The sequence below is a fragment of the Cynocephalus volans genome, chromosome 3, assembly GCF_027409185.1.
Source record: "Cynocephalus volans isolate mCynVol1 chromosome 3, mCynVol1.pri, whole genome shotgun sequence".
In the NCBI taxonomy this organism is placed as follows: domain Eukaryota; kingdom Metazoa; phylum Chordata; class Mammalia; order Dermoptera; family Cynocephalidae; genus Cynocephalus; species Cynocephalus volans.
The window spans coordinates 56,167,569-56,194,880 of NC_084462.1; the positions used below are offsets into that span (position 1 = coordinate 56,167,569).

General features: G+C 45.4%; 3 protein-coding genes across 4 annotated transcripts in view; 1 reads left to right on the forward strand and 2 right to left on the reverse strand.

Annotated features, from left to right (window-relative positions):
- Positions 1–6,544: 6,544 nt before the first annotated feature.
- On the reverse strand, positions 6,545–23,772 carry PLIN1 (perilipin 1). The gene is made up of 10 exons (XM_063090818.1): positions 23,696–23,772; positions 16,925–17,108; positions 16,246–16,304; positions 13,121–13,325; positions 11,351–11,433; positions 9,806–10,070; positions 9,324–9,496; positions 8,603–8,791; positions 7,971–8,216; positions 6,545–6,953 (listed from the first exon to the last, which is right to left on the reverse strand). The coding sequence occupies exons 3-10, from the start codon at positions 16,288–16,290 to the stop codon at positions 6,600–6,602; spliced, it is 1,560 nt and encodes a 519-aa protein (XP_062946888.1). The 5' UTR covers positions 16,291–16,304; positions 16,925–17,108; positions 23,696–23,772; the 3' UTR covers positions 6,545–6,599.
- Positions 19,461–26,574, reverse strand: PEX11A (peroxisomal biogenesis factor 11 alpha). 2 transcript variants are annotated; one of them, XM_063090819.1, is made up of 3 exons: positions 26,376–26,574; positions 23,696–23,811; positions 19,461–21,704 (listed from the first exon to the last, which is right to left on the reverse strand). In XM_063090819.1, exons 1-3 carry the CDS (start codon positions 26,429–26,431, stop codon positions 21,139–21,141), a joined length of 738 nt encoding a protein of 245 aa, XP_062946889.1. In that variant the 5' UTR covers positions 26,432–26,574; the 3' UTR covers positions 19,461–21,138. The 2 variants fall into 2 exon arrangements, with proteins under 2 accessions (XP_062946889.1, XP_062946890.1); XM_063090820.1 differs by lacking the exon at positions 26,376–26,574 and adding an exon at positions 25,363–25,416.
- Positions 26,537–27,312, forward strand: part of WDR93 (WD repeat domain 93) — a 68,470-nt gene continuing 67,694 nt past the window's right edge. Inside the window, exon 1 of the mRNA XM_063090817.1 lies at positions 26,537–26,640. The gene's annotated coding sequence lies outside the window, so the exon portion shown is untranslated. The remainder of the gene's footprint in view (positions 26,641–27,312) is intronic.

The following is a 27,312-nucleotide window of genomic DNA, read 5'->3' on the forward strand; positions in this document are numbered from 1 at the left end:
CCTAGAATTTTCAAGTAGGAGAGGATGGCCAATTGATCCGTGTATCACGAAAGGCCATCATTCAGGTACCAAACATCTATCTATCAGAAGCTGCCAGAAGCTGTGACACATCCTACAATATGTAATTCAATTAAGGAGAAACTACAAATTCAAGCAATGCGAAAGCCATGTTCTCTGATGTGCTGCAGAATTAGGGTGTTGGTCCCAAATATTCTTTTTTTTTTTTTTTTTTTTTTTTTTGGTGGCTGGCTGTTATGGGGATCCAAATCCGTGATGTTGATATTATAAGGCTGCATTCTAACCAGATGAGCTAACCAGCCAGCTGTGGTCCCAAATATTCTAAATCACCTGGGGTCCTGAGCAGGAATGGCACAAAGCAGCCTGCCACCATGATGACTAAAGAGATTCACTTAAATTCTCAATGTGAAGAAGCCGGAAACTAAACTTGGATCTTCATGTGTAAATGTAATAAAAGATGATAATGATTGATTGAATGTCATATTTGTGTAGGAGGTACAATAATTATAAGTATAGTTATTAAGTTGCAGAGAAAATAAAATTAAAACTTTTATGTTTCAATACAATTCTTAAAGAATTTTGTTATGTTAGAATTCATTGGAAATAATGTGAATTCATGACTTCAGAGACAAGCACCTTTTTTCTGTGTCTTACTAGTAGTTGTGCAATGTTTTTCTGTCTATCACGAATACCCACGTGGAACAATCTGGAATGAATACCCCAGTGCCCAAATTTTGGTCTTTATCATTATTCCTCATTTAAAGTGATTTCCATGTATTAGGTCAAGAACTGGAATAACTTTTTTTGTGGTCAGAAAATTCAAATGCTTTTAAAATGTCTGTTGTAAGCCTGAAAGGACAAAGGCCCCAACTTAAAGGGATTCCTACCAGCCAACAGGTGACAATTTGAGCATCAAAGAGCAAAGATTAATTATAGTTAGTTGAAACGAATTGAGTCTGTAGGAATTCCTCTTGTGGAATTTGACTAGCTGATTTTATTACTTATATGGAAAAGCAAATCACCAAAAGTTGCAAAGACATTCTTACAGAGGGTATTATGGGTGGACTTGCCCAAACAGATATGAAAATATATTTGAAACTATTGTAATTCAGACAATGTGTTAATGCCAAAATAATTGACAAATAGAACACATGTTTGGAAACGAGATCTATGACAGAGCTGATAGTGCAGATCAGTGGAGGAAAACCAAACTATTCAATACATCAGGCAGAACCTGGTTCCTTGGCTCCAACTAGATGCAGGAAAACAAACATCATATAGGCATCAGAGATCAATAGGTCAGAAGCTTCCAGCTGATTTCCAAGAGGGCTCTTAAAATTCCTGCTATATATAATTCAATTAGGGAGAAACCAAAAATTCAAGCAATTAGGAAATATATAGGACAATCAGTTATCCATGTGAAGGAAAAAAATTGGGTCCCTACTTAAACCATATGTAAAAATTAATTACATGTAAAAATCAAAACTATGAAAGCATTAGAAGAAAATCATCATGGGGAATTTCATCAGAGGAAGGTCATCATGATTTCATGGTAGGAAAGAGTCTTTAAAACATAACTCAAAATTGCAAGCCACACAGGGAAAAAATGGTAATTTTGACTAAATAAAGAACTTTTGTTCATCAAAGGAATGAACAAAGAAACCATAAAGAGAATGAAAAAACAAGCTGCAAGCTGATGAAGATATTTGTGACACATGTAGCTGATATAGGATTTGTATCCAGAAAATACAAAGAACGCTTAAAAATCAGTGAGAAAAAGAAAAACTTACTTACCAATAAATAGAAAGATGCTTAGAAGTTTTGACAGACATTTTTCAGAAGGGGAAGAACAAATATTCAATAAACATAATAAACAATGTTCAATATCATTGCTAATCAGAGAATTAAATCCATAATGAGATTTCATTTCATTCTCATCAGATTTACAAAAATGATAAAAGTAGGCAGTATCAAGTGCTGGTGAGGCAGTTGTGTAAGAGGACTCATATGCTTCTAGTGAGAATGTAAATCAGCACAACTACTTTGGAGGACAATTGTCAGTGTCTAGTTAATGATGCACATACCTTATCATTCAGGAATCCCACTCTTAGTCATATTCCATAAGAAACTCTTATCAATAATATTCATTGCCACAAAGTATGTAATAGTAAAAATATGAAACAGCCCAAATGTCTATTGACAGGACAGTGATGTGGCAGAGATTACAAATTGCCCCCATCCCTGGGATTTGCTTGCCCTCCTTTTAGGACTCCTGATTTTTAACTGGATGCTTAGCCTCTCCAAATGAAAACTATATTTCCCAACCTCCTTTTCAGCTAGGTGTGGCCATGTGACCAAGTTCTGCCTAACAGGTTTTAAGCAGAGGTGGTGTGTTTAGTTTCTGGTAGTAGGCATGCAATTCTCCTTCCCCCTTGTTCTTTTCTGTGGTTGGAACATGGAATTGATGGCTGGGGCAGGAGCAGCCATATTGGCTCATGAGGTGACTTTAGGAAAGGAAATCACTCACAGCAGGACAATAAGATGAAAGGAGCTTCAATCTCTATCACTGTGGACTGCTTTCCCACTCTGGACCATTCATCTCTGGGCTTTTTTACATGAGAAGGAAATAAACTTCTATCATGTTTAAACCACTGTGCACTAGTTTGTATTATTGTTCAGCATATATTTGCTCCTTTCCCCTTCCCACTGTGGAAGAAGTCTACTTCTCTGCCCTATTGATGTGGACTTGGCCATATAACTTGCTTTGGCCAATGGATTGTGAGTAGATGTGATACAACCAGAGGACTTGTGGTGAAACTTAATTTTCATGCTCTAGTGATTTGTAGTGAGAAGAGCATGCCCCCAATAGCTACTGACTCCTCACCCTGAAGCCCAGAAAGAGCACCCCTGGAGCAGAACTGAACCCATGCAGCCTGGAAGCCAGTTTCAGCTGATCCACAGGCTGAAGCAGAGCCACTGAGAATGCCATAGCGATGAACAGAACCACAGTCCACTTGCTGACCCACAAGCATAAGAATAATTGCATGTTGTTGCAAGCCACTGAGTTTTAGGATAATTTGTTATGCAGCAGGATCATGGCAAAAGCTGACTAATATACATTGTTATTGGGGGCTTTCTGTCTTTCAAAACATAATCAATTCTAATACAAATGTCTAAATAAATTACGGCATACTTATATATATTTATTAAATATAAAAATATACCTTTATAATAAAAAGTCTAGTGAAAATGAATGAATCTCAGAAATGTAATTTTGAGTGAAAAAAAGCAGGACTCAGAATAATGCATATAATTCCACTTAAAGTCTAAAGCATGCAAAAGTAAATAATCTTGTATTGGAGTATACACATAGAAAGTAAATCTATAAAGAAGAGCAAGGGAATGGTAAACACAAACTTCGGGATTGTGGTTGGTGGTGCAGAGGGAATGTGGATGTCAGACAAGATGTTTAAAGGTACTGCTCATGTTCTGTCTGTTACATTGAGTGGTGAGTGGAAGAAGGGTCCAACAGCATGTCCTAAATGGAGAGCTGACTGCACAAGCTCTGTCCCCTCTCTGTATACAGGAACCTCTGGTTGATCCCACTAATCATAATGAGATACTAACTAGGTATGCAGACGTTTCCATTGACTCAGGGTTTATAGAAATGTTTAGAAGAATTTGACTTTTTAGTTTGTAATCAACATTTAAATATTTGAAATAATTTGATTTATGCATTTTTATAAGTTTTGATTAAGTATAAATTATTTAAATGCTTAGGAAATTATACATAAGACAATGAGCATCAAAGCACAAGCTGTAGTGGTCTCTCTCTATGCACAGAGTCTCTTGAACATTAAGATCCTAGACAATTATGGGGAGAGAAAAAGTGGTAAATAATTGCCCAGATAAATGTGTGATATTGTCTTTAATGGTTCTTTTTTTCACCTCCAAAAGCTGCAATTGAGTTGCAGATGCATTTTGTAAGCTGGGATAGAAGGCATAGGGTATTTCTCTGGAGAGGGATGTTGGGCATTCCAGTGTGAAGTAGAGGGCTTCCCTAGATCCTGAACTACCAAGGATACTGAGTGTGGATGTGCCTTCACATCCAGTTGACCAAGAAGGTTTGCCAAAGTGATGCCTCAGAACAGAGAAAAGTCCCCCATCAAACCTAGAGCCAAGGAAGCAAATTTCTGCCATGTAGAGGAACTACTTTGCCCTTGTTTCTGGCCAAAATGAATACAAAAATGTGTACTGAGGCTCAGGCTCAGAGCACCTTGTTACCTAAGAGATTCTTAATCATAAAAAGAGACTTAAAACTTACACTATTTGTTTCCCGGGCTGTCCTATTCCATATACTGGCCAAGAGGTCCAGAGCTGGGTGAAAGGTCCGGGCCTAGCAAGCAGGCATGTTGACTGCTGCAGCCCTGTCCAGGCCCAGCTCTCAAGGATTGCTGAGAGAGCAGTTTCTCTGCCTACTAGAGCATGGCCTAGCAGGAGGAGACACAGGACTATGGAGGAGTGGATAGCTAGGAGTGTGGTTTCTGAAGCCCCAGGAAGAAAGCAGCACAGGTGGGTGAGGCCCAGAACAGGCAGTTGTTTCTCTCTGCACATCCAGGCCTGAGGTCACTTCTCCAACAGCTGTCCACGGGAGCCCTGCTAGGACTTGGCTGGGCTCTGTCCCCTCAGCCCTGTCTTATCAACTTCTAATGGCCCCTCTTGCCAGATCCACACACCCTCTCACCCCCAGGTAACTGCTGGGTGTGGTATGCATTGCAGGGGGTGGGGGGCAGACACAGCTAGCTCAGGGTCCTGGTCATGTCTACTGTGTATGTCTGCCAGCCACTCTCCTGTCCCAATTCGTGGCATCCTCAGACTCCAAAATCATGGATCAAGACTCATTACACCAAAGGGCTGCCAGGGCTCCAGAGTCACTTTCAGGGAGCTGGGCTCTCGGATGTGCAACAGAGTGGGGGCCAAGAAGGTGCTCATGGGTCTGAAGGGGACCGATAGGGGACGGGTGTATATACGGATGTCTAGAAGGACTGACAGAAGTGTCATAATTATCTGTGCACATTTTTGTGGCTGCAGATGAAAATAATAGAAAAACAGGTTTGGTATGAAGGCTACTTAGCATTACCTATCAATATTTAAAATGTAATACTCTTTCACCCAACATGTCATGGTTACAAACTACAAACTTATTAGATATATCCACAAATGTACACAAGACATTTTTGATAAGGACATTTATTACAGCACTGTTTGCAGTAGCAAAAAAATTGGAAACAACCTAAAAGTCCATCATTAGGGAACTAGTTAAATCAAATATGGCACATCCATATTATGAAGTACTCACTCTGTGGCCATTAAAAAGAGCAAGCAGGATTTATGATGCTGACACAAAAAGATCTCTAAGATGTATTTTAAAGTGTAAATAGCAGGTGAATATAGCATCCCACAGCTTGTGTTAAGTGAAGGTGGGGAGTATATGCATGTTACAGACTCAAACATGCATAGTCTGTAACCAGAAGAATACACAAGAGAATTTTGGAAATAGTCAAATGTCATTTGCACCATGTTTTGTTTTTTTGTTTTTTTTTTTATTGAATCAAAAATGATTATACATATTTTGGGGGTTCAACATTGAGATATGTTGATCAAATCAATATTACTAGCATATATATTGTTACAAATTGTAATTATTCTTTATGCCCCTTGTCCAATCTCCACCATGGTTGTTTTTATGAAGAAGAGCCAGGGAACTCAGGGAGAAAGACCCACATTCTTTTGCAATGTTTGAAGCTTTAAATTATATGTATGCATCTCTTAAATTTACCAAATTAACATTTCCAAAAATAGGGATTGGAATAAACTGCGCTATAGAGTCTATGTACGTGATCTATATATAGAGTATAGACTATATCAGGTGAAAGGTCACCATTGTCCTGCCCTAGCATATGGGGGTGCCAGCATTCAAAAGAGTGACTATATAGGTGGAAGGTGGAAACTACACAAATGGAAATGTGGCTGTGAGCAAGAAGGTGGCACTGTAGAGGACAGGCCGGGGACTCGGCCTGTGCAGGGTAGGGGCTGCTCAGAAAGCGACACTAATAATCTAAATAAACACACAAGAGCTTTTGCACCTGATTATTGTTGCCGTCATAGTAGTCTGCTGAGAGCCTCGATAATCAAAGTAGTCTGTTGAGAGCCTGCTCTGAGCTCAGTGCTAAAAATGTGTCAAGAACACCATCACGGGGTGGAGACACGTTACTCATTGGTGACAAATTTTTGTCCACAGAGGATGGATCTGAATTTTGGGAATAGCCGAATGTCATTTGGGCACAAGTTTGGTTAAAGAAGTGAGAGATCAAGTGAGGCAATAATTCCTTTAGTAAAAAACAAGCCATAGAATCAGAGCAGGCTCTGACGGCTAAGACCTAAAAGGATGCTGAAAAAGTGACGAGTGCCTTCAGCACGGTCGGGGTCCCCGGGGGTGGGGCTATTTTGAAGAAGTCATCGCTCACGTGGGAAGTGTGGCTCTGCTTGCTGGTGAGAGAAAACGGCCCCGGCCGGGGGGCTCAGCTCTTCTTGCGCAGCTGGCTGTACTGCGCGCGGCCCAGGATGGGCTCCATGACGCTGGGCCGGAAGAAGCTGTCGCTGACCCTGCGCGTCGGCTTCTCGCGGGGCATGGCCGGGAAGGCCGGGCGCGGCGCGGCGGGCGTCTCGCCCTTGTCCTCCAGGCCGGCGGGCGCGCCGGGGCCCCGCACGCTGCGCAGGCTGCCGCGGTGCTGCGCTGGGCGTGGCGCGGACTCCGGGCCGGCAGGCGGCGCCCCCGACCCCCTGCGCTCCGCCTCCCGGCGCTCAGCCTCTGCCGGCGGGTTGTCGATGTCCCGGAATTCACTCTCGGGCTCCATCAGCGACAGCCTGGGGAGCTGAGGGCCCGGCAACAGCGTTAGGGCCCCGGCTTGTCCCTCGTCCCTGAGCCTCCGACCCACTGCCCCTTCCGTGGCCCTCGCCTTCATTCCCGCAGGAACGGCTGTCGGGAGGGCGCAGGCTGGGGTGTAGGACAGCAGGATGCGGGCGCCTCGTAGACCCTGAGGTCCTGCCCACTCTGAGCGTCTCCACGGCCCAGACCCCTCAAGCAAGGCAAGCCGGTAACTCCCAAAGTTTCGGGACCCCTTGGGCGGCCCTCAGGGGGGCACTCAATGGGAAGTCAGTGGTTTTCCTAACCTTCCTCATGCCAGAGCTGTAGGCTGAGTGCAGCCCACACATTGACCTGGCGATGGTCAAGGTACCCCTGCCTAGGCTTGGTTTGGGCCCAAGGTGAACTCTGGCTGCCAAGACCCCTGGCATGCCTCTTGATGGGAGTGAGTGACTGAGTAATCCACCCCCTTGCTAGTTCTAAGGAAGCCTCTGCCCTGACCAGCCCTCTTTGGGCCTGCACAACCTATAACTTGCTCTGGGAAGGGGCCCCGCGGCTCCCAGAGGGATGGCGTTGGTATCTCTTGGGCTTTTCCTGTTGGTGATAGTTGGGATGGGGCTAACTGCTGTTCCCTGGAACTCATGACCCACCGCTTAGAGTGCCCTGGGAGCCTCCCTCCATCAGGCAGCAGTATGCAAAACTGCCAAGTCCTACAGCTGGGAGCTGAGAGGGGAGGGCTGAGCCACTGGGGATCCGCAGTCTGATGGAGGGAGACTCCCCCACCAGCAGGTGGGAAGGGGGCAGGTGGTGGAGAGACCTCAGGCCAGGGCCATGGGCCTCTATATTCTTGGGGTTGGGAGAGAGGCCCCAGTATGTCAAAGTGTTCTGGGGCACTGAGGATTGGAGGAGGGTCTTCAGGGAGCTGGGGAAAAGAAGTGGGGCTGCAGCCCCTTCAGTCAAATTTACTTTATCTGTCCTGTCCAGGCCCCCTTGGGAAAGGGAGGGTTAGCCTGGAATTGGGACTCACCGGCACGTACTGCACCACTGTGTCCACCACATTGTCAGTAACGCCCTTCAGGGCATCCGATATGGACATGGCTCTTCCCTTGGTCGAGGAGACAGCTCGGACTGGCATGAGGTGCAGCATCCTCCCTGCTGTACTCAGCACAGTTGTAGGTGCCCATGTCATGAACAAGACGGTGCTCTGGAGGGCCTTCTGCAGGGTGTGTGCCACACTGCCCAGGAGGCCTTGTGGGCCTGGTAGGGCTGCCACCTGGGGGCCATAGCAGGGTCAGCACCCCATGCTCCTTCCCCTCCTCACCAGCCCCAGAACTCCAGGGAGAAGCATGTAGACACCAAATTGAAGAAACTTTGGGTATGGCTCTGCCACGAGCTGTGTGGCCTTGGGCAGGTCACTTCCCCTCTCTGAACCTCAGTTTCTTCATCTGCAAAATGGGGCCATAACCTCTGCCCTGCCTATTTTATGGGGTATAGTGAAGATCAGCTGATAGAGTGACATGGAAGTCCTTTGTTATCTGGGTATTTGAGGGTGGGGGCAGGAATGCTGCACCCATCGTTGGGTCTGGGGGCAGAGATTCTTATGTCACTTTGTGCCTCTGCTTCTCACCCCCTCCTCAAGGCTCCCACTCTCTCCCTCACCTCACTGAACTTGTTTTCCTTGGTCTCCAATTCTTCCTCCTCCTCCGTCTCCTCTTCTTCTGTGTCCGTCTGGTCATCATGGTTCTCCTGGGTAGCAGCGAAACTGTGCAGCCAGGGCACCTGCACCTTGCCCAACCGCTGGGACACCACCTGTACGGCCACTGATGTGCCCCACTGGGCCAGACTGCTCTGAGGGAGGGATGGCAGCAGACCACTGGCTTCACAGCCCCTGCTGAAGGCCAGGGGGCCCCAGCAAACAAAGCCCTTTGCTCCCAGGGTCAGGGGCCAGGGTGGTGAACAGGGTCTGGGACCAGCAGACTTTTCTTAAAACTTTTTTTTTTTTTTAATTTTATTTTGTCGATATACATTGTGGTTGATTATTGTTGCCCCTATTTTCTTAAAACTTTTTATTGAGGATAACTTATGAATTTTACAAGTACACACCTGTGTAACTACTGCCAATAAGATATAGACCATTTTCAACACCCTGTGCCACCACCCAGTCCACACTGCCCTGAGAGTGACCACAATTCTGGCCTCTATCACCATGCATTCATTAGCTCTCACCCCTCTTACAGCCTCTTATCCTTAGATCTAAAGTACCAGCCCAGTTTGGAAGAGAGATTGTTTCCAGCACAGGAGGGGGTGTCAGGTCAGGGCTGGAAGGGAACAGGAGGCTCACAGGGCTCCCGGTCAGTCAGCGGTCAGGGCAGACACTCACCAGGGGTGCCACACCTGGGATCCACATGGCCAAGGCATGGCCCTCCTTCAGCGCCCAGGTTGTGGTCTGCATGGTTTGTCGAGAGAGGGTGTTGGCCAGGGCCCTAACTCTGCTCCCAAGGGTTGGCTTGCCCTTGGGAGGCTTCTGGGCCTGATGGCGTCCAGGAACAGGTGCTGGACAGGGATTTGGGGGAAAAGAAGGGAAAACAGATCAGAGAGGGGCAGAAGAAATCCGGGTGGTGTCTAGGGCTAGAAAACAGTCATCCTAGTTGCACCACAAACTCACTGGTGATTTACACAATGCACTTTCCCTCTTTACAGGGGGGGAAATTACTATGGATCCATCTGAAAATAGCGCTGCACTTTTCGTATTCCAGAGCAGTGGCTGGATGAGCACTTCCTGCCTCCTGCTGATTCCCAGGCAGCGTGAGTGGCCAACTCACTCCCCAGGGTGGGTCAGCCAGTCTCCATAATGGCAGGTACCTGACTCATCCCTGGCTGGAGGGAGGAGGAGCTCTACCACCTTCTCAATGCTGCCCAACGCCAAATCAGCCCCTCCAGAGGCCAGTCGGCCAGCTCGGGTGTTGGCGGCATATTCCACGGTGTCTTTGGCCACACCCCAGGCAAGCTCACAGCCAGCCAGAGCAGTCCCCAGGACCTTGTCTGAAGTGCTTGCGATGGGCACGCTGATACTGTTTCTGGCACTGCGGAGGCGAGTGGAGATGGTGTCCTTCAGCTCAGAGGCGATCTGGGGGAAGTTTGGGAGGGGGGACAGGCACGTGGGTCTCACAGGCCTTACAAGGGCTGCCCTCTCAGGGTCTCAGACCCTGAGCCCAGCTCCCAGGAAGGCCTCATTTAAAGGCCCAGGAGACTGGTACCAATACTGGGGCACCTGGATTAAGCTGGGCTTTAAAGGCAGCGACAGTATGTGAAGAACCCTGTACCAACCACATAGATCTCCTGGCTTCCTCATACCCCATCACTGCCTGTGAAGATCCTACCTGTCCTGCAAGGATGGCCCCAAAGGCCTCCTCCTTGGTGTACCTGTCCTGATACTCTCATGCACCAAGGCATCTCTTCTTCCAAATTCCTGCACTGTTTCCTCTGTTTCTTCCTCAGATGCTGGCCACACTTCGATCTGCATTTATATTGATTTATAGAATCGTTGATCTTCCTACAAGCTCTGCATTGAAATAGTTTGCCTTTCTCTTCATTAGCCTGAGAGCTCCTTTGTGACAAAGACATTGCCCTTTATCTGGAAAATGGGGAGTGAAGACACAGGCCTCAGAGCCAAACTGACCTACTCTCATGTGGTCTCCATCTAAAGCTGTGTGGCTAGGGGGAAGCCACTAGTTTTGTTGACTGTACAATGCGGGTAACAACCCCTATGCCAGGGGGCTTGTGAGAGAATAAATGAGAGGACTCTATAAAGCACATGTCATGGCCCCTAGCATAGGGTAGGGCTCAGTAAATGTCTGTGCAATGGGTAGATGGTTGTCAGTGAGATGGATGAGGTCAGAGACTGAAGCTTGTTCCCCAAAAGCACTTAACATGGACCCTTACCACAGCAACTACCCAATAAATATGTAGCCAGGTGAAGTGACTTATTCAGTCTCATGGTCCATAAAGGATTGAATTTTGAGGACATGTGACTGCAATCCTGGGATCCCAATGACTGTGACCCATGATCTTAGGCAACTGTAGTCACCAAGTAGTCTAGGACAGGCCCATGAAGCCCCAGCTCCCAGGACAGGGTATCAGGAGGCCATGGGACTCACCCTGAGCTCCTGTTTGAGTTTGCCTCTGGACTAGTGCCTGCTGGTCCCAGAAACCACACCTCCATGAGGCTCCACAGGGAGAGGAAGAGCCCAGTGTGAGGCCTTAGGGGCAGGCAGCCTCCACCAGCCTTGGAGGGCACTTGCCACAGAAACAGAGACTCACAGTCATAGCAGCAACTCCTGTCCTCTCTGGCTGAGAGGTGGAGACAACAGAATATGGGGGAGCATTAGAGAAGAGGGCAGGGCTCACCTTTTCAGGAGGGTACTGGAGGGCTGGGATCTTTTCCTCTAGGTGGTCCAGGCCTCGGCAGGCCAGCTCATTGGCAGCTGTGACTGGAAGGGAAGGCCACATTGTGGTGAACCCTGCCCCCAGTGTGAGAACTTAGCAGTGGCCTCTGTGCCAAGGAAGGTGCCTCGGGGCCCTCAAATCCCCAGCCCTGTTGCCTCACAAGCATCTTTGAACCTGAGGCCCCTCACCACCTTTAGCCCCAATCGGCTGCAACTCCTGGAGACCAGGGCCATTTCTTCCATCTGTGCAGGAACTCTGGAGTCAGTCAAACCTGCACTCAAAGCCCAGCTCCCATATCTGCATAGTATGTGGCTTCGGGTAAGTCACACCTGTCTGAGCCTCAGCTTTCTTGTCTGTAAGATGTAGATTAATGGTGCCTACTTTGCAGGGTCGTGAGCAGGAAGTGGTGGAAACTATGTGAATCATCAACAAATACTGTTCTCTCCCTTGCCCTCCCTCTCCACCAGCGGGGGGCTCTGGGTGAGCATGAGGAAGGAGAACAGAGAGGTGTGAGTGGCAGGTGGGTAGCAGCATGGCCTTGGGGTTGGGACCGGGCCTGGGCCTGCTTAGTTCTAGAGGTGACCAACTCCCAGCCACAGCCAGTGCAGGCCCCGGACTGTCCATGGCCCTTGCTTTTAACCACTAGGTGCTGAGATGGTAAACAGTATGAAGAAGTCAGAGGGGAGAAAAAGGAATTGCCCCCAGAGAGCGGGCGAACACCAGAGAATGCCAATGCTTGAAGGGGATACTGCCCAGGGGCTGCTGAGCACATCAGCTCTGCAGTCGTGATCATGGCAGTTACAGTGTTAGTGGAGGTTTATAGGGAATCTTTTACATATTCTTTCCCCAGATATCTTTTTCTTCACAAAGTTCTTGAGCGGCAGAGTCCAGCTGACTTGGCTGTCTTCTGATTGGGCAGAATGAGACCCGGGGAAATCATTTAAGGAACTTGCAGGAAGGGAGGCTAGCCCAGCACCCGAGTCTTCTTTACATCTGTCCTGTTTGCTGTGTGGAATCCTCAGATACCCTCAATTCTGTAATTAGGACAGTGGAATGAGCTAGATTTCTCAGCACTGCTGGGATTTTCCTCAGCTCTGTGAAGAGACCATATTTTCTGATGGGGCAAAGCTATTTGAATAGTACCCATCAGGCGAGGTGGGCATGGCAGTTGTCTTCCACCTCTAGGGCCCTGGCTGGTAGCTCTCTGCTGCCCCCTCCTGTCACCAGCCAGTACCATCAGCTGCGGATGGGCCCAGAGGGCTTTCCCTCTCCCTCCATGCCCTCCAGCCCTGCCAGGCCAGCCCTAGTGCCCACTACCTCTGCCTTTGTGCCAGACTCTGCTAGTTCTTGATGCTGCTGCTGCTGCTGGATTTAGAGAAAGAGTGGCTTCTGGTTTGCCACGGGGTCCACTCTCACCACCGCCCACATAGCTCTGTCCATCCCTCCCCGCTGCAAGTTTTTTGGCCCATTATTGTTATCCTAGAAAAATGTCAGCTGAGCTACGGATGGGGCATCTATAGATGAAAAGAGATCTGTATCTATATCTGTATTTGTACTTTATAGATGACAAGATCATGTAATGGGATGTAGGCAGCTAGTTAGGCAATCAGGCAGACAGGCAAGCAAGTTATCAGACGATCAGACAGACTGGCAGGTGGACACAAAGACTGGCAGGTGGACAGTGAGCATCAGTGAACAGGCAGGCAGCCACTAAGTGCTGCAAGGACTCACACTGGGTGGACAGCCTGCGGACCACTGGCTCCATGCTCCAGGCAGCCAAGCTGCTGGCACTCTGCACGCCCTTCTCATAGGCATTGCACACAGAGGCCACCAGCGGGTGGGCTTCCTTGGTGCTGGTGTAGGTCTTTTGGAAGCACTCACAGGTACCACTCACCACCGGCAGCTGTAGGACCCGTTGTAGCACATTCTCCTGTTCCTGGCATGGAGGGAATGCATTCAAGTTATTCCACTTCCCTCTCCTGCCTCCTGGGAAGGCAGCCCCAGGGTCGTGGATCCCAATGGCGAGGCTAGCCTGAGTCCAAGTGACCTGGGAGGAACCAAGGCCAAAGAGGTCTCCAGGTGCTCTGGTCATGGGACTCTGGGGGAGCCCCCAGGGAAAACAAGAGCCATCCTGCCATGTTGCCACAATCCAGGCTCTGAGGAGCAGCTGAGGCAATCTCTCCATTCTCCAGGGGCCAAGCCAGATCCCAGCCCCCCATTCCAGCCTTCCCCACTCAAGCTTACTAATAGAGAGCAACTATTAACATACCTGTCAAGAGTTTTAGTCCACCTTCAATTGGTGGTGCCATCTAAACATTTTCCTGGTCTTTCTGAGGTACTGCCTCCTGCCTGTGTATGCTGGTCCCACTACCTAGAATGTTCACCTTCCCTCCCATCTCCCTTTCTGCCTGATGGAATGCAATTCCCTCAAGACTTGGCTTGACTTCTGTGAAGCTTCCTGACTCTCCTTCCTCACATCAGAAGCCGCTGCTACCTGTCCTGGGCTGTCTCTACGTTCATTATGTGCGTATTTGTCTCTTTCTCTTGTTGACTGTCATCTCTGTTTCCCCAGTGCCTAGCCTGAAGTGTGCCCCAGTAATGCTAGTTGAATAAATGAATCACAGTCAGGGCAGCACCTAGCACAATGTGTAAGTGTAGATCTGCCCAACTACACACAATCACGGAATCTTAGGCTTCCAGGGACTCTGCAGCTAGAATCCTTTCCAGACTATGGCAGACTCCGGTATTTGGATGTCTCCTTGGATGGGAGCTCTCCCTCTCACAGAGTGGCCTGTGCCCCTTTTTGGGCAGCTTTGCTGAACTGAAATCTGCCTCCACCCACTGTCCCACCTCTGCCCTCTGGAACAACACTAAGAGAATCTATTTCATAACTCATGGGTTGGCCCTTCACGTATTTAAAGTCAAATGTCTCCCTTTAGAGATCCAAGCTAAATAGTTCCAGTTCCTAACTTAGTTTACAAATGACTTACACCAGGGTCTGGTGACCCTTCCTCTGGACATGCTACAATTTGGCATTGTCTTTTTCAAAAATATAGCACTCAAACTTGAAGACAATGCTTCAGGTGTGGTCTGAGCATGCAGGGTGTAGTGGAACCATCATTTCTCATTATTGGGGTGCTGTGCTTTATTAACAAACTTAACTTTGGCAGCAGTCACATAATTAAACTTTAGGTCACCTAGTGAAAAAACACTGGTCTTTAAGTAAAATAACGGAGTCTAGTCATGCAGAGGGAAACAACATTTACTAGGTATCACTATGTTCCAGGCACTGGTCTGGGTGCCTTGGTGACATGACCTCAACTAAGGTCTAATAACAACCCTCTGAGGTCAGCATTATCACCACCACTTTGCCAATGAGAAGACTGAGATTGAGAGACTTAAAGTGATTTACCCAAGATACACAGCTAGTAAGTAGCAGAGCCAGGACTCCAACTCAGGTCTGAAATGGCATATCTGGGATTTGCTTCAAAATAAAATAAGGCAGGGGAATTGACAAGGGTGAGGATGAAGCAGGATTGGCCACAGATTCATGATTGTTGGGGCTAATAAAGGATACACAGGGCTTTAATATAGTCTTCTGTCTATCCTTATTAATGTTAAGAATTCTCCACAGGGCCAGCCTATGGCTCACTCAGGAGAGTGTGGTGCTGATAACACCAAGGCCACGGGTTCGGATCCCATATAGGGATGGCCGGTTAGCTCACTTGGGAGAGCGTGGTGCTGACAACACCAGGTCAAGGGTTAAGATCCCCTTACCGGTCATCTTAAAAAAAAAAAAAGAAAAGAATTCTCCACATAAAAAGGAAAAAGAAGAAACTCTCCAGGTCTGATTCAGATACTTGAACTCTCTTTGTGGCTTTGAATATGACATAGTGGCATGGTTCTACTCTGGAGGAAAGGACCCAGCCTGTTCAGTTTGTAGGAGGCTGAGTTAGAAGACCTATCCAGGAGACCCACAGATACACTAGACAGAGCAGCCACAATATTTTATTTTAGCTTTTCATCCCCTGAAGGACAGAGCCTTCAGGGTTTGTTTTAGACAAAGCCAAAGATGAAAAGAAATCCTGGCAGGAAGTAAACCACCATCTGTTAGGATGGCTTTACTATGCACTTGACCATTTTATGCCACTCTGCGTTCTATGATTCAATACAAAACTTAGGCACGGCAATTCTTAGTACAAAGGTTAGTTAAAGCCTAACTTGGGACAAGATGGGTATTGTACAGGTTCATAATTTTTACATTTCATTAACTATCTGAACTGTGCCCAAATCAGAGAGGCCTTGCCAGGAGTCATCAAGCACACCTGAAAGCATCAAAATCGCTCCGAGTCACAGTGAAAACCAGGTCAGAGATACAACTCTGGACAAACTGAACATCCAACCCACTCCCACACACAGCAGCACAGGCTGTACACCCTAGAACTTCAGGAGGTGCTATTTACTGTATGAATGACACTGGAGTTGCAGAATGCAGTGGCTCTGCACTGAATAGACATGCAGCTGAGTGGTGGACTGAGCATGGGCTTCTGCTTCAGGGTTTAGAACATAGTAGTGTCCTTCCTCTCCATTCTCCCCTACCCGCCAGCCAGTATTTTGGTTCTTTTTCTCCAAGGTGCTTAGTTTTTAATAGGCATCTTCCCAGCCCCCAGATCCTCCAACAGCCTCCTGTAAAGGTAGTGAAGGCAAGAATAACTAAGACATGGTGGTCAATGAATTAGTATTATAATTTAGACATATCTTGCTCTAAGTCCCCTGAGTCCTCGCCCACTCCTCCCTGCTCCTTCCTCCTCCCTCAGTTGTCCATGCCCTGTCTCTTATGAGCCCAAGTTACTTACAGGGAAGTCTCCATCCAGCAAGGTTGGGCTCTTGTTGACTGCCATCCTAGCTCTTCAAGCTGTAAAGCAGAGAGTCCCAGGTTCATCAGAAGCCCCCAGGCTTGAGATCCCCACAGGGTCAGTTCCTTATCTCTCATGACCACCAACTGGACCCAGGCTGTCTGGGAGCCTAATTACCCTGAGCAGAAGGTATTAGGTTAGAGGGTGAATGTCACACATAAGAGGGTACTTCTTAGAGTCCCACAGCAATGAGTTTCTTCACTACCTACACAAGATTGATGTTTCTTATAAAGTTTCAGAGTAAAAAATAAAAAAATGCAGGTAACCAGAGAGATAAAAGGTTTTAGATGAAGTCTTAGGGCTCTTAAATGAGGGTCCAAAAGAGACTAAAAGAACAAGTTCCAGGTTTAGATTTTGTTTGTTTGTTTTGTTTTGTTTAATGAAAAAGATCTGGGTAATCCTCTATTTCTAAACAAGCATATCTACTAGTCTTTCCCTCTATGCACAGCCAGGTGAGAAACGAGTCACTCTGAAAACCAGATATTTCACCTGCATTCTGGAAAATATAGTGGCTCCAGAATAGCTACTCTATATTCCTGGTCATTCACCTTCAATCTCTCCCTCAGTGGTTTCCCTGCAGGTCTCTTCATCCCCAGTAAAATCCCCAAGAGGCTCTTACCCTCAACTTCTCCCCTTCAATGCTCATAAACAAGCCAGGTAAGGTGGATACCCCGGACTTCCAAATTCACTCCAGCTGACCACTGCCTCAGTCTCACAGAGTCCAGGCTGCAGAGCGTCTCCTCAGGCAGAAATAATTCTAGTCACTCCAGGGAGTCTTGGGCAATGCTACTAACGCCTCCCAGCTAGAGAAGACAGGAAGAGAAAGCTGGGTCATCCAGTTGCCATGGTTATCTGACCCAGGGTTCCTTGGGCATATTCTAACTTCTGTGAGGACATTAAGCCAATGAAGAGGTAGATCACAGAGCTGAAGGAGATCCAGGCTCAAATGACTTATTATTCCAGAACCATGAAGCATCAGTTCTGTAACATTTCTGGCCTTCAATTAACAAAAAACTACTTTGCAGAGAGAAGCTATTGGGATGTGTCATGAAACTCGTAAGCTCTAAAGTTCTATATAATTCTGTAATCTTTGGCTCCTTTTCCACAGAGGGTTCTGTGAAACAGTTTTCAACCCACTTCTTCCATCCTTTTTTTTTTTTTAAAAAGATGACCGGTAAGGGGATCTTAACCCTTGACTTGGTGTTGTCAGCACCACACTCTCCCAAGTGAGCTAACCGGCCATCCCTATATGGGATCCGAACCCGTGGCCTTGGTGTTATCAGCACCACACTGGCCCTTCCATCCTTTCTTATTTACAAGCAAAGGTGACTGTTCAACAGTAAGAGTTAAACCCACCCGGGACAGAGCTCACTTGAATATACTAGTCTTTGATTATGGAGATAAACTGCTCTCGATGAAGAGACAGAGCTGCAGGTTGAGTCCTTGACAATCTAGTCTTGGAGGGAGTATTTCAACTTCTGAAAATTCCTAGAGTTCAAGAAAATTTATCGAACTTTACCTGGCCCAAGATGCCATCAGAATGAACAGTGGGAGAGCCAACTGGATTTTATTCTCCTAAGACTCGAGAAGTGACAGTGTTCACCAAGGTTTTTTTCTCTTGTTGTATTTTTTAATTTTGTGGGTTTTTTTCTATTTTTTATTATATTTTTTATTTTTTTACTTTATGACCAAGATTTTATTAATAGTCAATAGCACCCAGACAACCAAGAACTATCACCTCTCATCCCTTGCTTAGCAAGGACTCAAGAACAAGCCCAAGTTCTAGTTGTTGGCTTCAAAGATGATGGAGTGTGGTCTAAGCCATAGTTTTCGCATTGTCTAAGAAGCGCCTCCTTAAAATGGAAAATAGGAAAACAAAACTTATTTTCCCTGTCACTGGTAGAACTAATGTATTGTTGGCTCTCTGCTAAGTTGTGTGCTGTGAGCAACAGGAGAAAGAGGCAGGTGGGGAGAAACAGTACTTTTACTATATCCTTGGTAATAAATTCTGTATCTATGATAAAGGAGGGAATGAGAAGTCAGGAAAGGGAGGAGAGGGTCAAGCAGGGAGCCTCCAAAAGGAGTAATAAACATGTGATACATTTAATACTTATTGATCCCATCTGGCCTTTTAAAATATAAGACAGTGACGGAGAGAAAGGGAAGTATCTAAAGAAGTAGTCTCTGCCCTCACTTCAAAGTTCAGGACAAATTATCTGTGAGGCAGTGTCTGGACAGCAACCTGGGCCAAAGGGCAGTTTTCAGCCTTTGGAGTGGCGGCTTTGGGCCAGAGGGAGTATAGGGCTCTGTGCCTGAGAGCTCTACTGACAAAGCTGGTCCTTTGGCCGCTTCAGCTGGGAGTCCAGAATGTGGGTGAGAGGTGAGAAGTGGTGAAAGGGCCTAAGAGAGTCCTGAGGGAAGAGGGAAGAGTCAGTTTTCCAGCAGCAGCTTGCAGGGCATAGAGTTACTTGTATTCTTTCCTTCCCCATCCCCACCTGCTCCCCCCACACTCTACCACCTCATGAGAGCAGGGACCTTGGTCATCTTGTTCACAAGTGGATCCCCAAAACTAAGCATGACGATCAAACATTCGTTGTTAAATAAATAAATTCTCAGGCTACAGTGTTCAGTTGTGAACGTGCTGGCCTGTACCTCTATTAGGAACTTTGGTTTTCAGAATCTTTCATGGATGTGGAGCCTCTGGGGTAGGGAGGGTTAGTTAGAAAAGAGAAACATGCACAGGGAGGCGGTACCAGGGCACCATTAAGGTTTACACAATTTCTAGAAGAGGTGGCATTTCCCAATCTTCCCACCACCCACCCTAACTTGCAGAGGATGAAAGTACCAAGATGGATAGGACCATAACGCATTGCCACAAATTCAAGACAAACTTCTTCAGGCAGAGGTCAGACAACTAGTGACAGGACTACTGGAGAGTACTCTCCAGGGTAGCAGTCTAGATGAGATCAACTTAGAGTTCCCTCTCAACGCAGAGGTTCTACTTTTACATTTTTCCTCACTATCTCCCTCAGCCTGTATCTTCCAGCCCAGAGCTCACTCCACCTACTGTGTAGACTCTGATTAAGGATTATCTGCTGGATTCTCCATTCCCAGAACACATTCACAGATACATGAGTCAATTTTGTCTAGAAATTTATTGGATATAATTAATCTATTACAGTACAGGATCTGGACAAGGTAAAAAGTTATATAAACTTTCATTTATTTGTATTTGGTGGCTGTCCCGTACAGGGATCCAAACCCTTGACCTTGGTGTTATAACACCATGCTCTAACTAACTGAGCTAACCCGCCAGCCCTAAACTTTTTATTTACCCTGATCTAGCAGCTTTCATTTCTCTTGAAATTCCCGAAATGTTCTTTCTCAGATCCCATATCTTGATTGGTCTCTTTAGAAACAGAGCACCAACGACCTGAGTCTACTTGTTAAGAATCTGAATTACATTTATGTGAAATTTAATTTATTCAATGCATATTTCTTTTCTCATTTCCATTAGATAAATGACATGACTTTACTGGTAGAACTGATACTAGCCTCCTACCTGCTGGCATCCTATTTCTCCATTTCACTCCCTCACACTGAGAAATCTCGCATGACACCCAAGATGGGAAGCAGCACAAGCAAATGTCATTGACTCAATATGCCAGTGTTCTCTCCACTAGCTCCTTACTGCTCTTTCCCACCTCCCCCAACCACGCTACCAATAAGAAGTCTAATTTTTCATAGAAAATTGTGACCCTCCTACATTCACAGAATATTTATGAATATTTCTTAACTGTATAAATTTAGATGAAAATTAATGTAGAATTGTCCAAACTGTTATAAGGCTTTATGTAAGACAATCTAGCTAAGTCTAGATAGTTTTAATTTTTGTAGAATATAAACCACTGACCAATGAAAGTTCCAAAATTTGGAAGGGTAAGAGGCAAAAGGCACAGGATTCTGGAGAGTCTCACACTTCTACTCAGTCATGAAGGCAGTGAAATATCATGGAAAGAACACTGGATTGGGAATCAGAGGAATAAGGTTCTGGCCTCAGTTGCTTTTCTTTTATTCAGCATCACTTTCCTTATCTGTCGTCACAGGCTACAGACAGGCATCCATGTGACTCTGCAACCTATTTTTACCTCAAGTCCCTTCTGTCTGCTTCTAATTTTCACTTTCTCACTGCACTACCTACAGATGTCTCCCTGTAGAAACAGTTTATACCACAAAGGAGCCTGATGCTTTTCTGATTTTACTTTGGAGCAGAGCAAGGCCATGGAGTGCAGGGATGGTAGGGCTAACAAGTTCAGAGGCTACCAGCCCAGCTCCCCTCCATCCTGATACTGACATCTATTGGGGGTGGGGGTGGGGGAGTGACTGCCAGAGAAAAAAGGGGCCTCTACCAGATCTGAGAGTGCCATGCATCAGACCTACTGAAGTCATCCAAACCAATCATCCATACAACCCAAAGCTTACTGTACATTAGTGTTCACTTATTAGTTGGATTGGTCTTTTCCAATTTTTTTCCTTTCAATTTTTATTCACTTAGCTCCTACTATGTACATAAGAGATGCTCGATAATTGTTAAATGAAGAGAAAATATTCAGAAATTCAGAAGTCACCCCAGCACTCTAAAAACATACATAAATCTTCATGCTCCCTGCTTCTCCATTCTTGGCCCCACCTCTGCTCACATCACAGGTCCCTAAATGTTCATGTGAACAAGAACTCAAGTACAGTATGACATGGCCTGTGACTAATACAAATGTCCACTCCACTAAGAGGCCATCTTTTAAAGCAAGTACTAGTCCTCAGCCTAAAAACACCCTAGCGGATCTTCAGCTTCATCTGAGGATATACCACAGTGATGATGCCTGCTATAGAAGACAAAAGACCTCCAAGTCCAATGACGCCAGGATTGGACTTATAGATCCCCAGCTGGTCCAAAGGGTTCAGGATATCACAGAAGTTCTTCACTGTGTCCAGGAGCAAGGGAGGATGCTGCTTCAGAGATTGGAATAAGAGAAGGAGAAAGGACTGGAGCCATTCTGTTTCCTCATCAGCCACACTGTGCCCAAGAGGATCCTGGGATTTCTCCCTCTTTGCCCTGTCATGTGCAATCCGTTCCATCTGCAGGGAGATTTCATACAGATCCCTGACGAGGTTCAGCAGGAGAGAATAGTAGTAGTGGCGGGCAGCCCACATTTGCCATTTCTCTTTGTTGATGCCAGAGGTGAGGCCTACACTCCTCACCCAGAGGATGGTGTCGCAGATGAAATAAATCACACGGTTCAGGTTGGCTAATGTTAGGCATAAGCGGGGTACCGGGTCAGTGGCATGAATGCTCTGCTCAGTCGCCTGTACAGCATGTACCACATTGCCTAGTCTGAACCCTGCAAGAAGAACCCACAATAGTTAACAGTTATTTATTAGTAAGAAATGGGAAGCCAGAATCCCCACATCAGGGTGAGGAGCTGGCACTGGTTTTTTATAATTGAGTCACTTGAGGCTCAGCCTCTACTCAGCAAAGGATTTCACAGTATGTTAAGGACACCTAAAATGATTCTGGAAGGCACAAAAGACAGTGACTCTTTAAATCTATCTCCTCCATTCCGGTGACCATCTTAACACTGACTGACAGCATACTCCAGGCAAGGTCAACCAAGAGTGTGGATATTACATTTGAATGTAATTTGAGTATTACCAGCTACACTTCTTTAGAAGGAAGGTACTATGATAACATGAACTCCAGATACAACATTCTCTTGGAGAGTCTGATGCCTTACATTTTATATACTTTCCAGGCAAAAGATTGCCTTTTAAAAAAACACCAGTATCATTCTGCCATTTCTGTGGTCCAAACTCCCTTTGGCTACCTACTGTCAAGAAAACAAAATAGAGATGGTAGGATTTAGTGGATAGAACAATTAATAATATTGTTGTGTGTGGCTCCTAGTTGAATGAAATCAATTTTCTTATGTGAGCATGTAATTCAATTAATCAGGGATGCATCAAATAACAAGTATTTACTGAGCACCTACTAAGAATGGGTTATAGTCCTAAATATTTTGGAGGATGCAAAAGAAATACTTTTCCTTAAAGGACTATACCTTAAACCCAGTAAGTGTTCAGAAGCTATTCTCAGAAAGCTTATAATCTCAGAAAATGTTTGTTATTATTTCATCTAGAATAACACAAAACAGTATATGTAATGATTGTTCCAGTAAGTGAATTCTGAGTTTTAGTTCTGACTCTTGCACTAACTGTCTGAATGACCTTAGATAAGCCTCTCCTGGACTTCAGAGACTAGTGACTCTAAAGGACTTTTGAGCTCCAACATTCTAAAGAATCTAAAAATCTAATCTCTAATCTTGGCCTTGAAAGCCATCCAGAAAAGCTCACCCCACCCTTGCCATCCCTCTGCTTGACAACTTAATTCTTCTCTCTGTCAAACTAGTCTCCTAGTTTGACATCGATCCTCCCATACAATGGTTTTTTCATAACAGTTCTGAGCCTTTACTGGAGGAGACCGCCCTTCAAGAATACTCTCCTTCCTTCTCTCTAGTCACACCTCAAATTCCACCTCCTCCGAAATACTTTCTTGTCCTCTACCTCACCCAACATATTTGGCACTGAATGTTGTATTATTATTTACAGCACTTGATCTTATTTGTCCCATAAGACTCAGAATTGTATCTGTATGAAGCAGGTATTCAAAAAAACTGATCACTACGTGATGCTCTATATTCTATTCTAACACCTCTGCTAACCTACTGTAACAACAGCTGGTTCTCATCAAAGAACGAGGAGTCAGGCATGCAATTGCTATGAGAAGTATGGGACTTCCCAGTATGATTTATTATTAAAGTGAATTAAATGAATACAAAACACTGACTTCACTTTTTGCCTTTAACATGAAATCATCCCACAAATGGTCTAAGAAAATGTATCCATCCACCTCCTCTAGCAAATCCTCAAGAGAAGAAGGGAATAAAGTAGGTGGTCCAGGATATAGCTATTCTGTTCTTCCATAGAACAAAAGGGCTTGTAGGAACCAGAAGCTCATGTCTGAGTTTGACAAAACATTTTGAGTTTCTAAGAACTAAAGGTGAACTAATACACTGTATGTCCCATTGGTTATGATTAAGCACAAAGATATGGTGTAGCACCAAATGTGAACATAGAAAGGTGTTTGTGAATGGTCTGCAGCAACACATTCAACCTTTTGGGCCTGTTGTTCCAAGAGGACAGCCTTACTGGTTGATTTCATCAATAAACTTGATTGACTAGAAATTAATGTCCTAGAAAGTATTTCGTGAATTAGTGCTTGAGGCTGAGGGTTCTAAACCAGGAGCCACTGTCCCTCAAGAGACAGGGTACTTACATTTACGACCAGTGCTCACACTGGACTCCAGTTTCTTGAGCTTCATTACCACCTTCTCTTTGCCAGCTTTAGGCTCTAACAAATATCTAAGCAACATGCATGTGTATTGAGTGGCTCTGAAATGGAAAAAAAATGAGAATGATTTACAACCCAAATAAAAGTTTATTCATGAAATAAAGAAAAGAGAAACGATATGTACTAAAGGCAAACTCATGTAGTAGCTGTTAAAAGGGCAAAATTCTGCAACAGTTATCCCACAGGAAGGCCAAAGGGTAAAAGGAGTGATGAAATGCAACACAAAGGTAATGAAAGAGAATTATACAATAACACAGTGAACAGCCCCCCAAAAGGCCTTTGCTGGCACAGAGAAATGGCTATAGTCAAAGTAGGAAACTGCACAAAAATCTCCCTCATGTTAAGTCAGCAAAGATCCATACTCTTGATCTTCTCCAATGTAAAATGATTTTCAAATTTCTAAAATAAACTTTTCTACCATGTTTTTAACCTACTACTTATGTGACAGGACACAAACCAAATCAGAAGCAAATGAAAAGTCAACAGTTTGAACACTGTTTAATTATTTATAAAGGACAAAATACAAACCAGTACACAAATTAGTATAGATACATTTTCATATTTTTCTTTTAAAATGAATTAGTATTTTACATATAATACAGGCAGAATCCTATTTAAAAATAGCATATATTCAATAAGGTGATTATTGTCATGCCAACAAATAACAATGACTTACTGATAAAATATAATACGTGAGAAATTTTAAACCACAAAGTCAAACATCCAAATGCATTTGGCAGGCTATTTAATAAAGTGCCTGGTTCCTACTGTCCTGTAACTGTATTTGAATCCCTTTAAACTATTATTATTTTAAATATTGTTATATATTATATAATATATACTATAAATCATATTCATTATTATTTATTATGCTATTATATTATTCTCAATAAAAATGTGGCACATTTTCCAAAATGGTGAACTTGTTCATGGGAATGAAGTAAAAAGAGAAAACAGGAATCATAAACAATCTCTCTTTTTTTTAGTATGCTTTCTAGCTAGAGGGCTCAAGCTGGGCATGTTAATGAATCTCCCTTTCTCAAATCTAGTCTAATAATAGGAGTCAGGCTGGCAGGTTAACTCAGTTGGTTAGAACCTGGTGTTGATAACATCGAGGTCCAGGGTTTGATCCCTGTACTGGCTAGCAGCCAAAAAGAAAAAAAAAAAAAAAAAAGGAATCCGTCCAAAAACAGACATTATTTTATAAATGCCAGTTTGGTCATAGAGGTTATATACAGATCAAGGAGGTGGGGAAATGAATGCGAGAGATCTCAGATCTTGCTGAATAAGTATGTCCTAAATGATTATTATTATTTTATTAAACAACCTCTTTGATAAACCCTGCAGAGTACATTTTGGGTATGCTAGAATTATAGGTTTCTATTTTAATAAAGTTTGTATACAATGCAACCATTTTGACAATCTATCAGATAATTAGAAAGTCAGTATGGCTTAGTAGCTGTGTGGATTTGAATTTCTCAGCTCTGCCACTTAGTACCTATTAACCTTCTTCTGCTACAGTTTACCCTCTGTGAAATGGGGTGTAATGAGGGTTAAATAAGTTAATAGCCGCAAAACACTGAGAACAATACCTGGCATAAAATAACGAGGCTTCCCAAAGTCTCATTATTGGGACTATTCTTATTGGTCTGTTTGTATGAGCACGTGTGCACCCAGAAGAGAAGGAAAAGCTGTTAAATAAAACTGCAACTATTCTTCTATTATTAAGCAAGAATCAACCAAATCGCCAAAAGAAACATCACGAACTAGTACTGTATTTTTTTTTTTTTAATTTTATAAAAAGATGACCGGTAAGGGGATCTTAACCCTTAACTTGGTGTTGTCAGCACCATGCTCACCCAGTGAGCTAACCGGCCATCCCTATATGGGACCTGAACCCGTGGCCTTGGTGTTATCAGCACCGCACTCTCCCGAGTGAGCCAAGGGCCGGACTAGTACTGTATTAGTATTAAAGCCACAATCTCTCTTTGATGTTTTCAGTAGCACAGCATGTACCTTAGAGGTGCAGTTCGTTCTGAGACTCTTCCCCCTGTATTCTGCAGTACAGTTTACACAACTATTTCACATGCGGCATCTCAATGAGATAGATCGGGCAATGATGGTAGACACAGAAGATAGGTAAAACTTCTGTCTCTCCATAAGTATTTCAAGCGGTATCTGAAGTCACCACCAAGTGGTTTGATTCCCTAGGCACAAATACCACCCCAAAGTTTCTCTTAGAAGAAATTCGTGGGAAGAATGTTGAGTGGAGTGAACCCAGTCTTCCTCTGCCCGAAGAGCAAAGTTAGGAGAGACGGAGGATTCGTGACCAGTGTTACGAAGTCAGTGGCTGCGGCGCCAGACACGGGGACTTTCTCACACGTCACTCGGGACGGGACTTTCCCACACTAAATTCAGCCCAGCCCCGTTGAATTTAGTGTGGGGAGGGGCTCGAGTCCCAACCTCCCTCCGTAGGAGCCGGCGGCGTCCTTCCTGCTTCGATCCACTGGGCTATTACCTCCTCCTTCTCCGGGTGCTGGAGAAGAGGGACTCGAGTACGGGGGCGGTGCGATAAACGGGTGGAGGTCGCGGGCATCCGACTCACCTGAAGAGTCGGTCCCGGCCCTGGGTCTGGTTGGTGAAGCGGGTGAAGGCGTCCATGGCGCCCGGCCCAAGGCCACGTGTGACACCGTTCTCTCTGTGTCGCCGGTGGGTCTCCGGGGAGGGTCGGTATCAGAGCACAGGCCAGGCCGCTCGGACTAGGGCTCTCCCGCCCCCGTGGGGGCGGGCACGCCTCGTAAAGAGAGACTTCGAGGGCTTCCGGTCGGAACCGGAAGTGGTGGTTACTAAGGCGACGCCAAGCCGGCCAGGTGAGCGAAACTTGGGCTCCTACCCTTGGGGGCCGCGGTCCCTCTGGTGTCTTGGGACTCCCCTTTACCTGTAGAACCTTCTAGTGGAGGCTCTGAGGGGGCCCGTCTCCCCAGCCTCAGGCGCTCCCGGGACGCCTCGTGCCTGCACTTTGCTCCCGGGTACTCGGGTCCCAGGTGGAATCCTGAATAGTCTCTCCAGCCTGAGAGCTCCCCCGAACCTTTGCTTGCAGACGGTGTGGTCTAATAATTTTCCAGCGCCATGCCTCTGTTTCCCTTGAGCTACACCAGATCCAGGTCTGGTGAAGGAAATGGTTAGAGCAGAGATAAGCCAGTTCATGCTTGAGAGTCGGGTAAAGTGAGAGAATTCTCTATTAGGATTATTGAACACTGAAAGAAGATTGTTACCTGAGGAAATCCTAAAAGTTCGACACGAACAAAGTGGAGACAAAAGTAGATTACAGTTAAATTGCACCACTGAACATTCGTTCTGTGGGCCTGGAAGACATGGATCCCACCCACTCCATAGCAGTAATTTTATCAAATGTACCCCCTATAACCATAAAGTAAGGTCACCTATTTTTGTAATCTTTATTCTCTTGTTCAGGTCTGCCCCTAACATTTGCAGGCCTGAGGTAAGAGTACAAATGGATACCTATGTACTGTATGTTTAAA